General features: G+C 45.9%; 1 protein-coding gene across 4 annotated transcripts in view; it reads right to left on the bottom strand.

Moving 5' to 3' along the window:
• Positions 1–22,122, bottom strand: part of Arhgef4 (Rho guanine nucleotide exchange factor 4) — a 134,030-nt gene that overhangs the window by 79,775 nt on the left and 32,133 nt on the right. For 3 of the 4 annotated variants that reach the window (XM_031367131.1, XM_031367133.1, XM_031367132.1), the window contains exon 2: positions 4,784–8,194. The exons of the other annotated variant lie outside the window; for it this stretch is intronic. In XM_031367131.1, coding sequence (XP_031222991.1) covers positions 4,784–8,194 — 3,411 coding nt within the window. The remainder of the gene's footprint in view (positions 1–4,783; positions 8,195–22,122) is intronic. 4 annotated transcript variants of the gene reach the window in all.

The following is a 22,122-nucleotide window of genomic DNA, read 5'->3' as shown; positions in this document are numbered from 1 at the left end:
GAGAGAGAGAGAGAGAGAGAGAGAGTCAGCTTTCTTTAAAGGTGTAGCCCCTGGCATATTGATTACCGTTCAGTGGAGCAGTACAAATTGAAGTTTTTGGATTATAAAGAAGAGGAGGGGGAGGAGGAGAGGAGCGGGAGGGAAAGAAGATGAACATCAAGAAGAACAAGAGGAAGAGGAAGGAGGAGGAGAAGGAGAAGAAGAAGGAGAGGAAGAGTTGGAAGGGATGTAGAGGTGAGGGAGGATCTGGGAGGAGTTACAGGAAGGAGGAGGATGAATATGATGAAAATACATACATTGTATCAAATTAATAAAAATATATTTTAAATTACATAGAAATTAAAGAAAAAAAATAACCTTCAACTATGAAACTAAGGGCCTGGAGAGATACTTAACACTTGATGCTCTTGAAGAGGCACAGTTGGTTTGTCAGCAGCCACACTAGATGGCTCTCATGACTGCCTTTAACCTCAGTTCTAGGGGTCCCAACAATCTCTTCTGGATTTACTCTCTCTCTCTCTCTCTCTCTCTCTCTCTCTCTCTCTCACACACACACACACACACACACACACACACACACACACACACACATACACTTTTTAAAATGTAAGAGCCCTACAATTAATTCCAATTAACTTTCTCCACTCCAGCTATGGCTTGATGTGAGGAGCAATGGATTTGATGATGTCACCTCTATTGTTGCTATCTATTCTTTTACTTGGGAGCCTCACAGGAGGACACTATTCCCCCCAGGACTCTTGATGGGGAACCCAGCAGGCTACCTTAAGGAATTTCCTCAGTTGATTTCAGCTGCATGTTTTAAGTTCCTGATTGGATGATGTTACATATGTATGTATATACATATATATATATATATGTATATACATACATATGTGTGTGTGTGTGTGTGTGTGTACACCTCCTAATCCTTCTAGTCCCTTATCAAACAATTCTACTCCCCAGTCACTAAGCATTCAACTATATGGGCCTATGGAGGCCAGTCACAGATATACATGTAAAAGTCCTTTAAACATTAGCTGATGTGATTTAACAGTGTATTGAGAAATATACACCACAAATGAATGGAATGTGTTCAGTACTTAAAGGGAAGGTCAATGTTTAAGACCTCAGAATTCTACACATTTTAATAGGTCAAGGAAAATCATATGAATATATCAGTTGATTGAGGAAAACTAACATACCACAATAACTACTCAGGTTTGATACAAAGAAAACTCTGAATGGACTAGGAAGAGGAGTGGACCCTCATTATGAGAAAGAGTTTCTACAGAATCCTACAGCGAACATGGCTGGTCTTGAAAAACTGGCCACTTTTCTTCCATGACTAAGGGCCAACCTTACTCCCACCATGGTGCTTAATGCAGTAGTGACCCTTTTAGCCACTGAAATAAAGCACAAAAAAGAAGCAGAAGGAAAAACAATCTGTCCCTTTGGTAGATGACATGAGATACAAGTTGAAACACACGGACCTGTTACATTTCTCCATATCAGCAATTAATACGTATAACCCTAAATTTAAGATATGATGCCACTTACAATAGCTTATGTGTAAATCAAACTAAAATTTTCTAGAACTGAAAAACAAGGTCTGGACAAATGAAGACACTGTTTTATCAGTTATTCAGCATGGTAAAGACTCCAGCTAGGTCCCAGTTCACACTACTTAACCCTGCCCCACCAAAGTCCGAGCAAAGCTGTTTGAAAGCAGATGAAAGTCCAAATTCTTCTGAACTTGGTATGGAAATGCAAAGGAGCTAGCATAAAAATAATCCTGAAAGTGTGAGCGATCAGTTTCCTAGGTCTTAAGACTTAAGACACTGTTCAGTGGCAGTCTCTAAGATCCTGTGGAACGGAGCACGTGCTAGACTCCGAAAGAAGGCACGTGAGTGGAAACCCCTGAGGGCCATTGAAGACCTAATCCTGCGGGCAATTCAGTGCTGCAGCACCTGACTACCCAGGGGCAGAGAAATGAACTTCTACCTAAATCTCACACCCTAACAAATTTTTCTCAGAGTATAGAAATTATCAGTATGGAGGTTCCTCACAAAACTATAAATAGCCCTACTCTATGGTATGACCTCTCCAGGTCAACATATCCCAGAGACACCTGCACATCAATGCTTATTGAAACACTGTTCACAAGAGCTAAATAAGGGACTAAACTCTGTGTCCATCAACAGAGGAATGGATAAAGAAAATGTGGTTTGCATGCACAGTGGAATTAAGCCAAACCGAGACAGACAACTGTTACATATTTTCTCTCATCGGTGGGGCCCTGATTTTTTAGGTTTATAAAATTTCATATGAACGGATGACAGGAGAGTGAAGGTGAAACTGGGGAGAGGACAGAGGAAGTGATGGGACGGAGACAAGAGAGAGTCATTAGCAGGGCATGGATGATGTAATATGCTCAAAGTACATTGCATTGTGGGAACACAGTCAAAAGAATGGCATTTGGCAAACAATGCCTCAGGGCCCTGTAAGGTCCCCTGTCTCTGCCTTCCAAGGCTGGAGCTTCAAGCGGCTACCACGCCAGTTTGGCATGCCCATGGATTCTGAGAATCCAAGTTCTAGTCTTTATCCTTTAACTGGGCAGTCCTCTCCCTGGCAATTTCTCAAAATCTTGTCCTGTGAACTGTCAATCATGTGGGCTCTTGACCTGAAATGAAAATGTGTATCCACCACAGTGCTGTGCATAAACGTTCACAGGAGTTCTAGTTGTGATACTTCATATCTGAAAGCTGTCCAAATGTTTCTTAATAGATGAACAGTTAAAGATAGACTATTACTTAGCTATGAAAGGGGGTTATTAATATACTAAACAACTTAGACAGGTCTCAAAGGACTTAATGCTGAGTAAATAGTCAATCTCAAAATACGACATTTTTGAAACATAACCATTGACTCGGGCTTGGAAGTGATTCAACCAGGGCCAGGAGGATGTGAGTAGAGAGGAACTTAGCCCAAGGGCAAGGAATTTGTGTGTCTTGCTTATGACAGTCATTGCATATCCTTGCACTTGATAGGTATTGCATTACAGCTCTGTCCATGATATAAAACAGAAGCTGCGTAGCTACAGATTGATCATCCCTCGTATGAAAGCAAACAAACTTAACACACGCAGAACCCCAAATTAGAAAATTCCATACCCAACCTTAGGATCAAGACAAAGGAGCAGTAAAGACACTAATGATTTTTTTGTTTGTGTTTTTTGTTTTGTTTTGTTTTTTTGTTTTTTTTTTTATGAGACAGGGTTTCTCTGTGTAGGCCTGGCTGTCCTGTCACTGGCTCTGTAGACCAGGCTGACCTTGAACTCACAGAGATGCACCTGTCTCTGCCTCCCTAGTGTTGGGATTAAAGGCATACACCATCACTGCCCAGAAGACACTAATGAACGACCTCCTTCCTGTGTGTGCCAGCCATGACACTAGTGAGTTCTTTGCCTGAGTTTCACTTTATATTTATGTATGTGTGCACATGTCCATGCAGGCTCCATTGGAGGGCAGCAGAGGGCTTTGGATACCCTAGAGCTGGAGTTATGGGTGGTTGTGAACCTCCTGAGATGGGTACCGAGAACTGAATACTAGTCCTACGAAAGAACGGCAAGGGCTCTTAACCTCTGAGACATCACGCTAGCCCAACCTCACATTTAAACTTAGCTGTCTCATCTATGCATATGGTGATATTGTAAAGCTGCAAAGGTAAGTGAAACTTGGCATGCTTTTTGTGTTCTTACTGTTGAGTTTTGACCCTTATTTGTGTGGTGATGGTTCTGTCATCGGACATGCGAGTTGCAAATGGGGGGTTTAAAGACCTCCTTGGAGGGTGGTGATGGAGTCACCTTGCACTTACATACATGCTTTTGACATTCTAAGAACCCCTGACAACCTCCAGATACCCTATCCTTCCATATGTATGTATGTATGTGTGTGTGTGTGTGTGTGTGTGTGTGTGTGTGTGTGTGTATTAAAGCTTTATAATGTCATACTTTATTCTGAGATCAGTGGAGTAAATTTCTCTATGGTGTCTTTTAATACTTGAATATTTTTTAAAAAGTTTACCTTAAATCTGATGCAAAGGGTGTTAAGGATGGTGATCAGTTGGTAAAGGGGTTTGCAGCCCCTTAGCATGAACAACAATATGAACTAACTAGTACCCTCAGAGCTCCTAGGAACTAAACTCCAACCAAAGAGTACACATGGGGGGACTCATGGCTGCAGCAGCATGTGTAGAGCAGAGGATGGCCAAGTCCGTCATCAAGGGGAGGAGAGGCCCTTGGCCCTGTGAAGGTTCTATGCCCTAGTGTAGGGGAATGCCAGGGCCAGGAAGTGGGAGATGGTAGGTTGGTGAGCAGGGGGAGGGGAGAGGGAATAGGGGTTTGTTTTAGTTTTGGGGTTTTTTTATTTTTATTTTTTCTTATTTTATTTTCTTTTTCTTTTTTCTTTTGGAGGGGAACCTGGGAAAGGAGATATTGTAAATAAAGAAAACATCTAATAAAAAAATAATAACAAATCTAGAGGGCAGGGAGATAGTTTAGTGTCTTGAGGCATTTTCAGCCATGCCTGACCATTTGAATTCAGGTCGCTGAACATTGTGAAAGCGGAGAGCCCATTGCCATTTGATCTGAAGCAGCCCCTGCCCCAGAAACGCTTGCTTAATTAATTAATTAATTAAAAATTACAGCAACACAAACTCAAGGGAACATGCCTCCACTTGTCTTAAGAGGTAACAAAAGCGTTGTTGCCACCAACAGTTCACTTACCTCATTCCCAGGATGGTCCCTAAGGAAGGGCACTGTGCCCAGGCCATGGTGACACTGGCACTCGCTCCTGCCTTCCTTCTGGTCATTCTGGTTTAATGTTTGCAGAGATAGTAAGAGGCTCGTCCTGGCCTTGGATGCCTTGGGCCGTTCAGGGGCTTCTGAACATCTGTTGGCGTCCCTGTCGCTTCTGAGAGAGACCATGGAGACTGCACTAGTCCTGCCTCCAAGGCAGAGATCCACCCTCTGCGCTCCAGCCATAGGACTCCTGGGCTTGGGGCTTGTGGGTCTGCAGGGCATACCTTGGTTCTCATAGATCAAGTGGCAGGCAGAGCTGTAGGGGAGAGTATAACTGATGTCAGTCTGCGCTGCTCCGGGGCTGGTAGCAGAAGTCAGCCAGGAGGACTTTGGGGAGACCCCAGAAGAGACGAGCGTACTGCTTTCCTGGGTAGCAGTGCATTTTATGGTTGGTTCACTTTTCCTCCTGTGTTCCGGAGAAGCCAGACGGCTGGAGGACAGAGTTGCAGGGGAGTTTAGGGGTGCCCAGGGCTCCCCAAACACACGGCTGTCGGTGTCGATTGTCCACTTCTCACAGTGGTCTCTGGTGGCTGGTGGGGAAGAGCAGAGGAGTTGAGGAAAGTCTGGTCCTGGAACCCCACTCCCTAATGCAGGTCGTTTGGAGCCTTCTGCATCTTTGTTTCTCAGAAATGCACGCCAGGAGCCCTGGGCTCGCCTGGGCTTCCCTTTCTCACCTTTGACAGAGCCAGTATTCGTTTTCTCCATAACTTTGGCCTCAAAAAAATTTGTAAAGGTCTTATGGGCTAAGGCCAGCCTTGCCCTGATCCTGCTCTCTGTTGTTTTCAGTCTCTTGATGTTGTAGCTTTCTGGGGAAGGTCCTTCACCGCTGAGGTCCCCAGATGTCCCTACTTGAATCACACCAGATTGGGTCTCCAGAGATACGCTCTGGTGCACGTGGTGTAGAGGTGGTTCCCGCTGGCAGGGACTGTGTGGGACCCCTTCTTCGGGGCTAGGGAAAACTGGGTTCAAGCCCTCTGAGATTAAGGTCTGGCTGTAGGGTGTGTCCCCTCCAGGCATTTCCCCAGTCCAGGGCCTGTCAGTTTTTAAAGGGGTTATCTGAAGAAAGGTTGGGCGCTGCTCTGACTCCAGCACACCCTGCTGAAGCCCGCCGCACTGTTTCTGGAACTGCAGCATTGTGGTTGAAGCCAAGACTCCTGGAAGGGGGACCTCTACCTCGCCCATCCATGCATCCTCTGTACCACACCTTCCTTGTTTGCGTTCTGAGCTGGGCAACTCCTGGTTCTGCTCAGTATGTACACACTCTGACCCTACGCCTAATCTTTCCCCAAGCAGCTCGTCCTCTGGTGTCTCCTCTGAGTTCAATGTGTCATCCGAAGCAGTCCTAGAGACTGACACTCTCACAGGCTCTATGCCTTGGGCCAGCAGCTGAGGAGCCCCACCAACTGGCTCTGCCCCTGGACATCCTGGTAGCTCATGCTCATTGCCACACGCTGGCATTTCTGGGGCCCTGAGAGACTCATGAGTCGTGGAGCTTGTCCCCTTCTCTGAAAAGTCCCCACACTGTGTTTCTAGGAGACAGTGAGCCTTCCTTGTAGAGGTCTGCCTACCTTCCTGCTTTACTGCTATCATAATGAATTTGCAGCTGTGCCTAGAGACCCCGTAGGCTTCTGGAGCCTGCGGCTGGCCAGAAGCGAGAGACTCTGGGTCATCCCTAGGCCCCTGTGCACACTCACTTCCAGGGTTGCAGTAAGATACTTCCACTGCTGGGAAATCCAAAAGACTTTGCAAGGCATTATTCCCTTTTCCTTGGAGATCTAGAACCACTTCCTCTTCGGCTGCTTCTGAAGAGTCAATTACACTTGATTTCAGGGCTGTCTTTGGGGCACAGGCGCTATTGGTCTCTTCTTCCCAGGAACCCAAAAGCCTTCTGCTGCACACAGGTACCTCACCATGGCAGCAGTGTTGTGGGAAGGAGGAGGCCCTATCAGGTGGCTTTCTCTCCTCCTTGAGAGCACCCTTTGTGGAGATGTTTAGCAGGCACTTTTGTTTACCGATAATATCATCAGGGTGGACACCTTTGGGCTCCTCAAGTCTGCTTTCTGAGCTGTGCCCTGGCTTGCATTCAGCCGGCCTGGGCACTTCCTCTTGGCTGTTGAGCTTTAGCAATTCTGAAGTAAGGTGGGAAGGGTCCGGGCATGACCTAGGAGCCTGTTCTACCTGGTTTTCCAGTGGAAGGCCTACACAGGGTGTGTCTAGAGATGTCCTCTTAAAGCTACAATCACTCAGCTTGCACTTGCCCTGCAAAGGAGGGGCCTTGCTTTGAGAAGTAGGAAGTAAACAAGACAGCTGGGTGGGCCCAGGGGGAAGGGTCTTATGAAGGATCAGGTGGTCGGGTTCTATTTCTGTCCCTTGCTGAAAGTAAGGCCAATCTGGACCTTTCTGCTTCAAAGGCTCTTTAGGACAACCTAAAGGAAACGAAGCTATAGAATGGGCCCTGACCAGAGTCATTACCTCCTGGCAAAGGTACCTTTGGGGTGTCTTAGCATTGGCACCAAGATTTTCTGGGGCACTCTGATGACACTTGGTGTCTAAGAGACAAGGTGTACCCAATCGAGGTTGACAGGCTACGTCTAGGAAGGGACGAACCCAGAACAACTTTGTGCCCACTGTGGGCCTTGGAGCAAGGCCCTTCTTTGTCCTGATCCACAGAGGGAAGTCATTGTCCTGTGAGCCTATGGGAGGTATCTTTGCTGCTACAGTCCTGCTATGGATTTGTGGCCAGCTCTGACCAAGTTCACAGTGTTGGCGAAAGCAAGGACAGGCCACCGGGACATCCAGATAGCCCCTAGACCTAGCCTTTTGCAGGTGGGGACTGCTGTTGCTGCTGGCATGCTTTGAGAAGCACACAGCGGCTGGCACAGACTCCTGTACTAAGCTAGTCACACAGCTGCAGGGGCATGCCTCATCCTGTTTTTCAGCAGTCAACGTGTGCAATTTATTTAGCTGGGAACCTGCCTTTAAGCCTGAGAGTAGATCCAGCTCTTCCTCTGTGTGGAGCCCTTCATCAAAGACAGAGTGCTGTCCTTGAGGGAGACTAACTGTTGAGTCCTCAGGACATCCCCAGCCTGCTTCTCTTTCGACGGAGAGGCCAGCTTCACCTGTGAGGTCACCTGGGAGGGACTCTGCATCAGAAGCGCTTTCAAAGGCATCTGTTTTTGTGTCCGACCGACTTTCACTCTTATGGGACAGTGTCTCCAAGTCCTCGGGGTTTGTTTTCCGGTGCCATCCCTGTTCCTCCTGGTCTGCAGGGCATGGGTGGAGCTGGTCGTCTTCACTCTCACTTTCACCTGGAGGGGGCGCGCCTGGCTCTGGAGTCTAGAAGGGCAAGAAGAGAAGAATCAGAGGAAAGTTCCCAGGACCCCAGCAAGCACATTTATACCATAATGCACACCTTTGTAGGAAGAACATGTCCTTCATCACTTCCTAAATATCCCCAGAAAGGAAGCAAAGGGTAAAGAGCTACCTTGCCTTACCACAGAAAACAAGCACAGAGAGAGGCCTTGCCGCCTTGTGCAGAGCAGGCCACGAAAGCCTGACAGCCCTGGAACTGAAATAAAAACCAGGTGCAGCAGCTCAAATCTGTAATCCTGGCATTCCTACGACAAGGTGGGAGGCAGAGACAGGAGCATAGCTAGAGGCTCAAAGACTAGCTAACTAGGCGTAGGCAGCAATAAATAAGAGAGACTTGATCTCAAGGTAGAAATCCAGGACTGACACTCAAGGTTGTCATCTGACTTCTACATGCAAACTCTGGTACATACATACCTTCCCCCCCACACACACATATGAACACACAAATACACAGATGTGAACAATTACTGCACAGACACACGAACATGCAAATACAAATATGACATTCACACATGAATATACAAATACAAATGTGAACATACACCACACATATATACTCATATATCCCCCCACACACATATGCATACATACACACACAAACATGCAAATACAAATATGACATGCACACATGAACACACAAATACATATATGGCACACACACAATAACACACAAATACGCAAACATGAACAATCATTGCACACACATGCCCACGAACATACAGAAAATATGACACACACACATGAACATACAAATACAAACATGAGCACACACCACACATACCCATATATATCCCTCCACACACATATGCATACACACTCATACACATACACACATATTCATGCATTTGCACACTCACACTCACACACACACAACAGGAACATACAAATGCATAAACATATATACACCACACACATACAAACACATCTGTGCATACACACACACCTATATGCACACATATACATAAAGATAAAAAGGGAAAAACAATGAAACCAAACCCAAACTATGGGGAGAACATGTCATACAAATTAAAGTCATCAAAAGACAGAACAGGCCATGTATGCAAGACCAGTTTAAGTACATTTAAGCATGCCGTATGAGTCACAGTGAGAAGCACCCTTCTTTATGTGTGAGGTATCCAGCAAGAAGAAACAGATTAATACTTGTCTGCCCTTGGTTCTGTCTGTTCTTGTGCTGCCCAATAGTTTATAGTAAATGCTTTTACATTTAGAATTGTCTTGAGCTCCCATAGCTAGAGGGGAGAAAGAAAAAAACAAAAGAAGACTTGAGAATTACTAAGACTGCAGACACTAAGACTGCAGGCACAGGATGTTATGTATGCTCGGGGCAGCTTAAGAGAACGAGGCAGACTCTCTCTCTCTCTCTGTCTCTCTCTCTCTGTCTCTCTCTGTCTCTCTCTCTGTCTCTCCCTGTCTCTCTGTCTCCGTCTCTCTCTGTCTCTCTGTCTCTGTCTCTGTCTGTCTCTGTGTCTCTGTCTCGTGTCTCTCTTTCTCTTTCTCTCTCTCTCTCTCTCTCTCTCTCTCTCTCTCTCTCTCTCTCTCTCTCCCCCTCCCTCTTGTGTATGTCTGTGTCTCTGTGTGTGCTCCTGTGTATCACATCTGGGATCCACACCCGTGTGTCATTGCTTGGCTTCTTGTTTGAGACAGAGACTCTCATTGGCCTAGAACTTCACCGAGGAGGCTAAGCCAGCTGGCCTTGCCTTGGAGGTCTTGAACCACTCCCTCTTTGCTCACCGCACTTGGCTTTTGTGTGATTCTGGAGAACAAACCCAGGCACTCTTGTTTACAAAGGAAGCACTTTGCCAGCCCTCTAGCTACCTTTTTTTTTTTTTAAAGACAAGGTTTCATTATATAATAGCCTTTGCTGGCTTGGAATTCACTATGTAGATCAGGCTGGCCCCAAACACAGAGATCCATCTGCCTTTGCCTCTAGTGAGTGCTGAGATGAGAGACATGTGCTCCCATGCCCAGTTTATACATTTCTTAATCCACTGTCTCAGTCATGAATTCCTATGCATCCATTTAAAGAGTACAGATCTGAGTTATAAAAAAGGTACTCATCTGCAAAAATCTATTTCTATGTCTCCTTAAAGGTCCCTGTCCCTTCCAGGCAACGTGCCCCACCTCCTGGTTCTTCCCAGGGTCAGGGATCTGATTTAGTCTTGATTTATCAGCCTGGAGTTTGACTTGGGCAGATTTTGTAATATGTCTTTTGTGGTCTGGCTTCTTCTCTTTGGTGTGAATGCTATCCAATACATATGGCCTATAATAGCCATGAATGCAGCCTAACACAAAACTGTAGACTTACTTAAAATGTGTGTGTGTGTGTGTGTGTGTGTGTTTAAATATAACTGGACTACATGGTTCTCAAGCATAAATTTTTAGATGGCACCATGTAGTGATGTTCTCAAACTACACATGCCTGTTAGCATGTCTCAGTACATGCAGTAGCCTCAACTGTGAGGTTATATTTTACTGAACATTTAGCCATCAAAATTTCCATCATCCCCCAGGCTACAGTATAGTCACTTGTTCCTGAATCAAGTCAAGACTCCTCAAATTTTGTACCCTTCCCAAGCATGGCTTCCCCAGGATGTGTGTGTGTGTGTGTGTGTGTGTGTGTGTATTCACGACACAACTATGGAGTTCTGAGGACAGCCTTAAGAGATCATTCTTCAGTGTCATCTCTGTTTTGCTTGAGACAGGGTCTTTCATTGGCCTGCAACTTTGCCAGTGAGTAGTGAGCTCTTGTGGTCCAACCATTCCACTGCCCGTGTCCCTATTACTGGGGTTATAGGAGAACACTAGACTTTTAACACGGGTTCTGGGGACCTGAACTGAGCCACCTCCCCAGCCCCCAGGAGTTGATGTAAGAGATTTCTTAAAAGTAAAATTGCTTTTAATTCTCCATAATTGGGAGAAGGAAACCAACAAATGACAAAACTGATGACGTGCATTGTTTTTAACTGAGGTAGAAAATCAGGAAGCGCACAGTACATACTTTCAGATGTGTGTCAAGGCAGGGAGGAGCTGGGGATAGGAAAGGGGACATAAGAGTGATGCTCTTCAGGGGGGATATGGAAATGACTTAGTGGGTAGGCTGCTTGCTGAGAAAGCCAGGGATCCGATGTCACCCCCAGGGAGAGGCTGCAGCCAGGCAAGCCTTCACAGCTGGTGAACCCTGTCTCACTTTCCAGGTGTTTAGGGAGGAGGCTTGGCTGGGTCCCAAGGAATAGAAAGGCCTCTAGGGAGAACACTATCTAAGATTACCAGAGTATCCATACTAAAACCCTGATAGAGTCTGTGCAAGCGACTGGAATACCATGTGTAGTATTCCTTAAAGGGAATAAACACTGAAAAACCAGGAGGTTTTTAAAGCCATTGGTTTGGGTGAACCAGTTAATTCAGTTGGCCCTCTATATGCGTGGGTAAAAATCAACCTCAGACTGAGTGTGTGTGCGCACACACACACGCGCACACACACACACACACACACACACACAAATGAATTTGGAGGTCAGAAGTCATCCTCAGATGTCTTTCCTTCAGCACCTTCCACCGGTTTTTTTTTTTGACAAAAGCTCTCTGATTGGCCATAAGATCACTGCTAGAGCTAGTCTGGCCAATCCGTGTGCGCCTGCCTCTTCACAGGTACTGGACTCAGATTCAGGCCATCACTCTTGAACTGCAGCACTTTACCAACTAAGCTGTCTTCCCAGATCCTGAAAACATGTTCTTAAGATAATCCCACCTGGGACTGGGAGGCAACCATGAGACCCAAATTTGGGTCTCTAGGACTCACCTAGAAGAGACCCAGGTTCAGCGAGTGACCTTGTCTTAAGAGAGTAGACCAGAGAGGAATAGAATAGAACACTAGACATCCTCATCTGGCCTCCACACATGTGCAAGCACATGCATACATATGCATACACACACACCACACACATATAACATACATATACCACACATACCACATACACACACACACCACACACATATACATATATACATATACAACACACACATGCACACACACATACCACACATATACACACACATATACACACACCACACACATGCACACACACATGCATACATATATGCACACACACCACATACACATAAATACACACCACCTATACCACATATACACACACACACCACACACATGCATACATACAAACACACATACACACACATCACACACATACACACACACCACAAACACACCATACATGACACACATACACACACTACACACAACCATACACACACACACATATACACCACTCTCTCATTCTGTCTGCCTGTCTGTCTGTCTCTCTCTCTCTCTCTCACCCACCCACCCACCCACCCACACACACACACATACACATGCATGCATGTGCACAGAAAAACACACACACTAACACAAACTCCATCTGTTGCAATTTGTACACTCTTCTATAATATGCCTAAACAACCTTGTAATTGTCAGCATAAGTTAATAGCACATAAATTGAAATAAAATCCCAAAACAAAAAGTATTAGCTCTCATAGTAAATCTAGGCTATGACCTAGCAATGATGGAAGTCAAAGTTAGAGGCGAGAAATATTCTTTTGGCCATGAGGCCCAGGATGTCCTAGATGGGGCAGAGGGTCATGTTCCAGTGGTTTTAACAAGGCAGGCCCTCCACCTTCTCTTGGGCAGTGTACCGTCTGAGGCCTCAGCAGCTAGGACAGGAACTTGGCTTTTCTCCCCTAACACACGCTGGGCTCCCATGTGCTTTGACAGGGCTGAGCTGAGACCAGGGTGTCACAGAAACAGAGTGAGTGCCAGAGTCAGGCTCCAGCCCTTCCCTTCTCCCACCTCAGCTTCACAGCTCCTCTCTCTCTGGAAACACACCCCTCCTCACCAGCCTCAAATCTCATCACTTCTCTGCTCAACTCCTCCAAATACAGTCGACACTTAATCTTCACGCCTCCTCATCTGCCACCTCCTCTTTTAAAGAGCGCTGGTATTTGCGGACACAATGTACTCTCTAAATGCAATTTCAGCTGTATATGCAAGTATGATACAGGTGCTTGGGATTCAAACTCATGACCTCACACGAGAGCAGCAAGCATCCTTACGCACTACACTGTCCCCCGCCCCCAACCCCTACAATCCAGGTTTAACATGAGGTGTTTTAATGAACTCAACAACTGTAACTTTTTTCCTAATCCCCATTATAATTTCCCAAGATTCTTTAGAAAAATATTTTCAGTAGTCTTTTTGTTTGTTGGTTCATTTCTAACTTTTATTAAGTTACGCTGTGGTCTGAGATAATGCCTGTATGATGCATATATTCTGAAATTAGTTGAAACTGGTTCTGTCGCATGGTGCAAGGCCTGATTTCATAAGGACCACGGTTGTTTGGGCAGAGTATGACTCGTGCAACAGATCATTGCAGAGCTTACTAAACACTCCTTAGAGGAAGCCTGTTGGCTATGTTTAAATCCCCAGCGACCTTATTAGTCTCCCCTCTGCTATGAAGCATGCTGACTAAGGACTTGTCTGTTTCCTCGTTCAGCCCTGCCATTATGCAAGTGCGGACTCCAGCCTTACCTTAGTGAATCAGGGACCAGTTCAGCACTGTCAAACCCTCCTGGGACGTTAGGAGAACTTTATTGTCCTAATAGTGGCTTTCCCTAAGGCTACATTCCCATACAGCAGCTTGCTTTCTACTTCCCGAGTGTGTTTTTCAGAACCACACACGGTTCGTTTCCAAAATTCAACCTTTCAGTCCCTTCTAGCCAGAGTCTAGCCCTGACATTTACCGTGATGACTGACAAGTCTGAATTATAGGCTCCACCCAACTGTTCCTGCTCTCTGAACTCCATCCTAGGAACATGGCCGGACACTCAACGATGACGGAATAAAAGGCTATGTCTCAAGGGGTGCTGTCCTTTACCTCAGGTCTGGGTGCTTTGTTTCAGGGAATGTTTGGGAGCCATCCATGGGTCCAGAATCACAGGTACCAGCGCTGCAGACATTGGGCTACCTCTGGCTCCCTCAGCGCTGGCTCAGCTTGCTGGGGCTAATAATCTTCATATTGCTAAGTCAATGACTTTTGTTTCTTTTTGATATCTCTTTTCCCTCTCTTTTACTGTGTGTGTGTGTTGCTATATTTGATGTGTTTATGGGTACATGTGCACCTGCAGATGTCCCTGCACATGTATGAGGGTGTGCATGCATCTGTATGTGTGAAGACCAGGCGAAGACACAGGCATCTTCCCTTTTCATGTCTCCACTTCTGTTTTCTTCTGTTTGGTTTTATAGCCCTAGCTGTCCTTGAACTCACTATGTGGACCAAATTACCCTCAAACTCAGCAAGCACCTCCTACCTCTGACTCCTTAGTGCTGGGATTAAAGGCAAGTGCCCTGCTGCCCACCCTCTTTTTCTCAGATAAGGTCTGTCACTAGACCAGAAACTCCCAACGAGCGAGCGACAGAGATCCCTGTGTTCTGTCTTCTCTGCACTGGAATTACAGGTGAGAGTCTCCATACCCAGTTTTTGAGATGGGTGTTAGAGATTAGAACTTAAGTCTTCTTACTTGCACATTACAGAGTGAACAAGCTTTCTTCAGCCCTCCTTCCTCTTAATAGTAACTATTGATGCGTAGCTGATATGAGGAAATCACCCTGACCCTAAAATTACGCTGACCTAGTATAAAAAACTCACTGTGAAGCTCCTGAAAGTTAGTTAATGCTGTTTGTAATTGTTCCCTTTGGTCCCGCCCCCTTCAGCACCTCTGTTGGCCACCTCCAGATGACCGTCTTTGCTTTCTGCCACCACAGATTAGTTTGTATTTTATAGAAATGTTGTCTTTCAGTCCGCGTTGGGGGTGGGGTGGGGGAGGCACTGCTCTTTTCTGCTTGGCCCAGTTACCTTGAGATGCATCCCTGCTGTGGCACTGCTCAGCACTCTGCCCCTTTGTCTGCCCACCCCCAAGGGTGGCACCGCAGGCAGTCTTTGCACAATTTATTCCTGCATTCGCCTCCAGATGGTATCTCAGCTACACAGATCTGAGCTTTTCAAATAAGGCCATAGTAAGGTTTGTGCACCAGTCTTTCGATGACCATAGGTTTGTATTTCTCTTGTATAAATACTGAGGTGCACGGGGATATGTTCTGTGTCGCACATGTGTTTGACCTCTTTACCTTTTTAATATTACATCTTGCTTATCTGTTTTGTGTGTGTGTGTGTGTTGGGGGGGCGGGGAGGTGCACATGCTTGCCACAGTGCATATGTGGAGGTCAGAGGGCAACCTGTGGGAGTTGGTTTTCTTTTCGTACCACGTGGGTTTCTGGGATCAAACTCAGGCCATCAGGCTTAGCTGCAGGCACATTTCTACACTGAGCCATTTAGTTGGCCCAAGTTTAGTTTCTTAAGAAGCTACAAGCAGTTTCCCCGTTCCATTCAAAATGACTGATTAAATAAAAATGCTACAGCCAACTGCTTGGAGAGGTTGGGGTGGACGGGGTGTGCGTTACCTTGGTTGGGGGTTGCAGAGGGAAGAGGGATCCAGAGGCTAAAGCACATGGCCAGGAGAAACAGCAAGTATTTAGGGAAGTACCCAGGCCAGCACTTAGCAAAGTAGATTAGGGGTTACCCACCCCTCAGTAATTGTCAAAGCCAAATAAAATAACCATTGTCTGAGTTTCATTCACTAACAAGCCAGTTAGGGATACATTTAAACCGGTTCAGTTACACTGTGGCCTTACCTTTGATGGCAGAGGCCTTTGCAGAAGTGACTAAAGGACCTGAGGGAGGAAGCTGACGTGTAATGTCTCCGTGGGTCGTTAGGAGGGAAAACAGGCAGGAGTCCAGGCAGGTGTGTCAGTGGGAACAGAGGCTGGGTGTTCACGGAAGAGCCATGAGCCAGAGAACATGGGTGGGAACATTCCTAGCAGCAGATGTTTCAACCCCCAGAGCAACCTGAAAGCAGGGCGCAGCCCTGCCTACACTACCCAGAGAGACACTGCTGACCTTTCTGACCTCTAGACCTGAACAATAATGAACTGATGTTGTCTTAAGCAACTATGTTTGTAGAAATTTGTTAGTATCACCATAGGACATTGACAGGTAGAACAGCCTTGTGGGGTGTGTGTCTGGGGGTGTGGGGGGTGTGGAGTGGGGTTAAGTTCTTGCTATTCAGCCCAGGCTACCCTTGAACTCTTGACCCTCCTGTCTTGGCTTTCCTAGTACTCTGCCTCAGCCTGCCCCAGTGAACTGGCACTGATGGAGTTACAGGCGTGTGCAGTCATGCCTGGCTTTTTAGGTAGGTGCTGGGATTTGAACTGAAGTCCTCTGTGGCTTGCACAGCAAATACTTTTTTCCATTGAGCCTCTCACAGTCCCAAGAGTGTGATTTAAAAACAACAAAAAAGATTAGATATAATAGAACAGAAGAAATTCCTGTAAAAGGAAAGACTGATGGGGTGAAATTTATAACGTTTGTTTTGTGGAAGATAGTGTGAGGAAGATGGAAGGACAAACTAAAGACTGAGAGAAAAATGTACAAAATGTCTGTGTGACGGTGTTCTAGAGCTACAATATATAAAAAGCACCCAAAACTCAATAGCAAAAATAAGTAACTCAGAAAGTGGTCAAAGGGTGTGAATTACCATTTTACCAAATGGGAATAAGCCCATGGAAAGAATATCAACTCTGTTTGCTGTTAGGTAAAGTCAAACTAAAACCTCACCACAACACATCTACCAGAATTGCTGAAATTTTTAAAAATGAAAGTGACACCATCAAAGGCTGGTGGGAAGGAGAGGGAGTAGGCTGCTCACACAGCTCTGGTGGAAAGCGCAGCAATGACTCTGCCTTCCTTTCCTCTGCCTCTCTTCCCACACCTCCGATAACAACAGCAGACCTCGGAGCGCATGAGCACACCTACTCAAGCCAGTATTGAGGAATGTAGTCCAGCTTCAGAGAATCAGGAGACAGTCAAACATGCCAAACTGAATTGTTTGACTTGGAAGCAGGAGGCGATGGGGAGTTAGCGGTGTATGTACAATGCACAGGAAGGCCCGAGTTCACTCCCCAGAGCCCATGTGCAAAAGCTGGGCATAACGGCAATTATTGGTAATCCCAGTGGTGAGGAGGTTTAGCCAGGAGGATCTCTGGGCTCCCTGGCCAGCTTGCCTAGCCTTCTTGGCAAGTTCTTAGCCAACTGAGGTCCTGCTTCATAAAACAAGATTGGTGGCTTCTGGAGAAGAACATCCAAGGTTGACCCCTGACTTCCAACTGGCACATACATGTCCAGCAGTAAACAACAAAGAGACGCTACACTAAGCCAGGCGGCAAAGGGAGGACCAAGGCCTCTCTCCATATCACCACACGCACGCACGCACGCACGCACGCACGCACGCACGCACATACGTACGCACGCATGTACACACGGAACAGTAGCCAATAGAAGAATCCAATGCCACTGACAATCAGCTCTTTCTGACTCATTTCGTTTGTCCACCCGGAGCTGTAGGGATGTCATCCCACTCACAGATGTGAGGTGAGGTGGCTCACAGCAACCCTCAGTCACCACACCCACGAGCCCTGAGTCAGTGGTCTAGGCTACCGGCCCAGGCATGGCCAGCATGTTAAAGTGCTGCTACCATGGCATCTCCACATATGTATTCTCTGTTATCCTCAGTGCCTTCCCTCTCACGGGGTAACCGTACAGCATAAAGAATCTGTAGTCGGCAGTGCAAATCCTGTCAATTCTGAAGAGTTTCATTGGCTATAGATTGTTTTCTCCCTCAGCAATTGGAAAGGACCCACTTTTGCTCTTGCCTCTGCAGTCTTAGGTGAGAAAGTGCTATCATTCGAAAGATGAAGGAGCTTCGTTAGGAGTAAAACGGAGCTGAACTGGAAGGAGGGGATCTGATCAAGGTGTGTGTGTGTGTGTGTGTGTGTGTGTGTGTGTGTGTGTATTTAAAATCATTTTCCTTGGATGTCAGGATTTTTCCTGTCTTTAGTTTGTAAGGCCCAGTCACAGTCGAGTCTGATATTACTGTCTTGGCATGGAATTCTTGTTTCTACTATTTGGGGTTTGATTAACTACTAAAAATCTATAGGTGTATAACTCATGTCAAATTTAAGGCATCTTCAACCATCATTGTTTTAACACTTTTGAGGTCTCCATTCTCTCTATTCTCCTTTGAGATAGCACCTGAATCTCTAACACTGTTACACTGCTAAACCACTTGCCTGCCTCATTAGCTCAGGCTGAATAGATTCTACCAACATTCCTTTAAAAGCTCTTACTCTATCCCATAGCTTCCTCACACTACCTCAGACACCATCTGCAAGGAGTTTGCTCTAACATATATTTTAAAGTTTTTGGTTCATTTTTCCGAGAAAGAGAGAAATCCACCACTGCTACCTTTTTAGCCAGACAGAGGGGGAATGGGCACAGCCTTTTGGAGATATGTATCCTCTGCACATATGGATTTATAATCTTTTTTTTAAAAGACACAGTTGGTACACTCCACTCCCCTTGCTTTCGTCTTTTAACAAATTAAGGACACGTGGAGAATACATTTATGTAGAATGAATTCTTGGGTCAAACAGTAAGTGTGAACTTTTTGAACTGCAAAATAATTAAAATGTACAAAAAGCACACAAAAGTAATATTGCGGTGCACACATTACCCATTGTACTGGCTGGTTTTGTGTGTCAACTTGACACAGGCTGGAGTTATCACAGAGAAGGGAGCTTCAGTTGGGGAAGTGCCTCCATGAAATCCAACTGTGGGGCATTTTCTCAATTAGTGATCAAGGAGTAGGGTCCCTTGTGGGTGGTGCCATCCCTGTGCTGGAAGTCTTGGGTTCTATAAGAAAGCAGGCTGAGCAAGCCAGGGGAAGCAAGCCAGTAAGGAACATCACTCCATGTCCTCTGCGTCAGCTCCTGCCTGAGTTCCAGTCCTGACTTCCTCTGGTGATCAACAGCAATGTGGAAGTGTAAGTTCAATAAACCCTTTCCTCCCCAACTTGCTTCTTGGTCATGATGTTTGTGCAGGAATAGAAACCCTGACTAAGACACCCATCTCAATAAAAAAAAAAAAAATCATATCTCATTTAGTAAGACAAAAGGAGAATGTAATAATGAATGAAATAAATAAATAAAAGAGGATTTCGGGTTTTCTCTATTGCTTATGTTTTCTGCCTTTTATTACTTTCAGAAAGTACATGCAGAAGCATTTCCCAGTGGCTCTTTTGTGGTGGTTCTGGGATTGAACTCAGGACCTTGTGCATGCTAAGCGAGCACTCTACCCCACTGAGCCACACTTCCTGCTCTTCTGACTCGAAGCCAGCCTAACTTTGGATTCATCCTGGTGGAAGTGTGTATTTCAGGGGATTTGGGGTACTCTATGATGAGACAGTGGATCCTCCTTAATCTGGCTTTTAGCAGGCATTCCCCAGTTGAGCTGTACTGCCAGAGCCCACCAGTTTCCACGTACAACTTCTGGGTAGGTCTTAGGAAAAATGGAGCCCGACTCCTTCCACCATGCTGCTGTACAGAGAGGTGGAGGCACAGCTCTCCTCTGTGCCTTGATGATCAGAGACAAGTCAAGAGTGCTCACTACTCCCTTCCCCATGCTGTCTACTTCTCAATCATTGTGTGTGAAGGAAGGAAGAGGGAGGGTCAGGGTATAGTAGTGACTCACAGTGGGTGTTAAGCCTCATGCTGTCTCCTCTCATTAGCCCTTATTACAATTGGCTGAGGGCAAGCTCAGTCTCTCTGTCCCCTGCTGACACTCCCCAGGCAAAGAAATCAGAGCTTCCACTCAACTGAACAGGGTAGGTCCCTGACACTCCCACAGGGGAATGCCCTTAGAGAAGTGTTCAGGGGCGCTGTTTGTTTCCTCAGAGTAGGTGGAATGTCAGCTAGGCTCTTGGTCCTGATGAGACCATGGAAGGAGAGGGGCATGGTTGTAGTTGCCACTTGGCTGGCAGTTAGGAGGCAATGGGCTTTCCTGAGCCTTTGCAAACTGATTTTGTGGGCTGTTCTGTGGACTGCTTTCATGGACTATTTTTGTGGATCACTTTTTTGGACTTTGTGAACTGTTTTTAATGGAGTATTTTTGTGGGCTGCTTTGTGGACTGTTTTTGTGGGCTATGGTTAAAACTTCTCTAACATGTGGGATCCCAGGAGGAAACCAACGATGAGTGACTTAAGTCCTGAGGTCCCCAAGCAGCTGCCACCTTCTTCCACCTTGAGGTGCTCCTGCTTATGTGCTGTGTTATGCCTACATTCCACCTTGGGGTGTCCCTGCCTGTGTACTGTGTTATGCCTACAGCCCACCTTGGGGTGCTCCTACCTGTGTGCTGTGTTATGCCTACATTCCACCTTGGGGTGTCCCTGCCTGTGTGCTGTGTTATGCCTACATTCCACCTTGGGGTGTCCCTGCCTGTGTACTGTGTTATGCTTACAGCCCACCTTGGGGTGCTCCTGCTTATGTGCTGTGTTATGCCTACATTCCACCTTGGGGTGTCCCTGCCTGTGTGCTGTGTTATGCCCACAGCCCACCTTGGGGTATCCCTGCCATGTGCTGTGTTATGCCTACAGTTTGTTGCCTGAAAGGAGACAGATTTTGGAGGAACAAGAGTTACTCCATCTTGAATGAAATCAGAAGTCTTTAAAAATGTCTCCAAGGAACATTTTTAAATGGAAATGTGTGATGGCTACTAGTTGGTTTTATGTCCAGTTGACACAAGCTAGAGTCATCTGGGAAGAGGGAGCCTCAGTGGAGAAAATGTCTCCCTCAGATTGCCTTGTGAGAAAGCCTGGAGTGCATTTTCTTGACTAATTATTGACGTAGGAAGGCCCATCTTACTATGGGTGGGGCCATCCATGGGCTGATAATCCTGGGGTCTATAAGAAAGCAGGCTGAGAAGCCATGAGGAGTAAGCCAGTGAGCAGCACCCATCCTTGTCCTCTGCATCAGCTCCTGCCTCCAGGTTCCTGCTTTTAGTTACTGCCCTCAGCGAAGGACTATGATCCTCTCCTCCCAAGTTGCTTTTGCTCACTTTATTACAGCAACAGAAATCTAAAATGAAAATTTTATAAACTTTACATTTTTCTTATGAAGATCTTGAATACACTTCTAAAAATATGCTCTTCATATCTCACACATAGAAAATCCTAAAGAAAGTATTTATGTATGTATGCATTCAAGAAACAAATGTTATACTTTTTCAAATTCAAACTTATGCATATATTACATGTTATTGTTCAAAATAGACTCAGAGATGGTTGTTAGGTCAATAAAGAAATACACCCATAGATCCCCAGTGTCCCAAGGATAGCAACTACAACTACAGTTTCATATGCTACTGCAGTTCTCAAAGACTGCAATGCCAGAAAGGTTCTAAAACCATTTCTGGTGCCAGATGAGTTCCCCTCCTACACAGCAAGATTTGTTGATCTGTTCCAGGCAAGGAATGGTCGTTTTCCTGCCTCAGTTCTTAACTAAAGCAATTCACCAACCTGGAAATGCATTGCTTATATGGATTACATCAATGCTTTAAAGACAAACAACAAAACAAAAACTACTATATATATATTCTATTTCTTTAAACAAAAACTACCGTATATATACTTCATTTCTTTCCAGGTCACTGATGAGGAGTATAAATAAGGGGCTGAGGAAGTGCATCAGTTGTTAAAGTTCCTGTCATGCCCCAGCACCCACTGTATAAATCCCAGTGTGGTGGCATGTAGCTGTAACCCACCTTCAGGGCAGAAGGATCCAGGTGGATTCTGGGAGGCTGGGAGGGGGAAGGAGAGGGAGAGGTGGAGAGGGGTGGGGAGACTGGGAAAGGGAAGGAGAGGGAGAGGG

Source organism: Mastomys coucha, unplaced genomic scaffold (assembly GCF_008632895.1).
Source record: "Mastomys coucha isolate ucsf_1 unplaced genomic scaffold, UCSF_Mcou_1 pScaffold14, whole genome shotgun sequence".
Taxonomy (NCBI): domain Eukaryota; kingdom Metazoa; phylum Chordata; class Mammalia; order Rodentia; family Muridae; genus Mastomys; species Mastomys coucha.
Note: the sequence above shows the minus strand (reverse complement) of the source record. Positions and strands in the feature narration are given on the sequence as shown.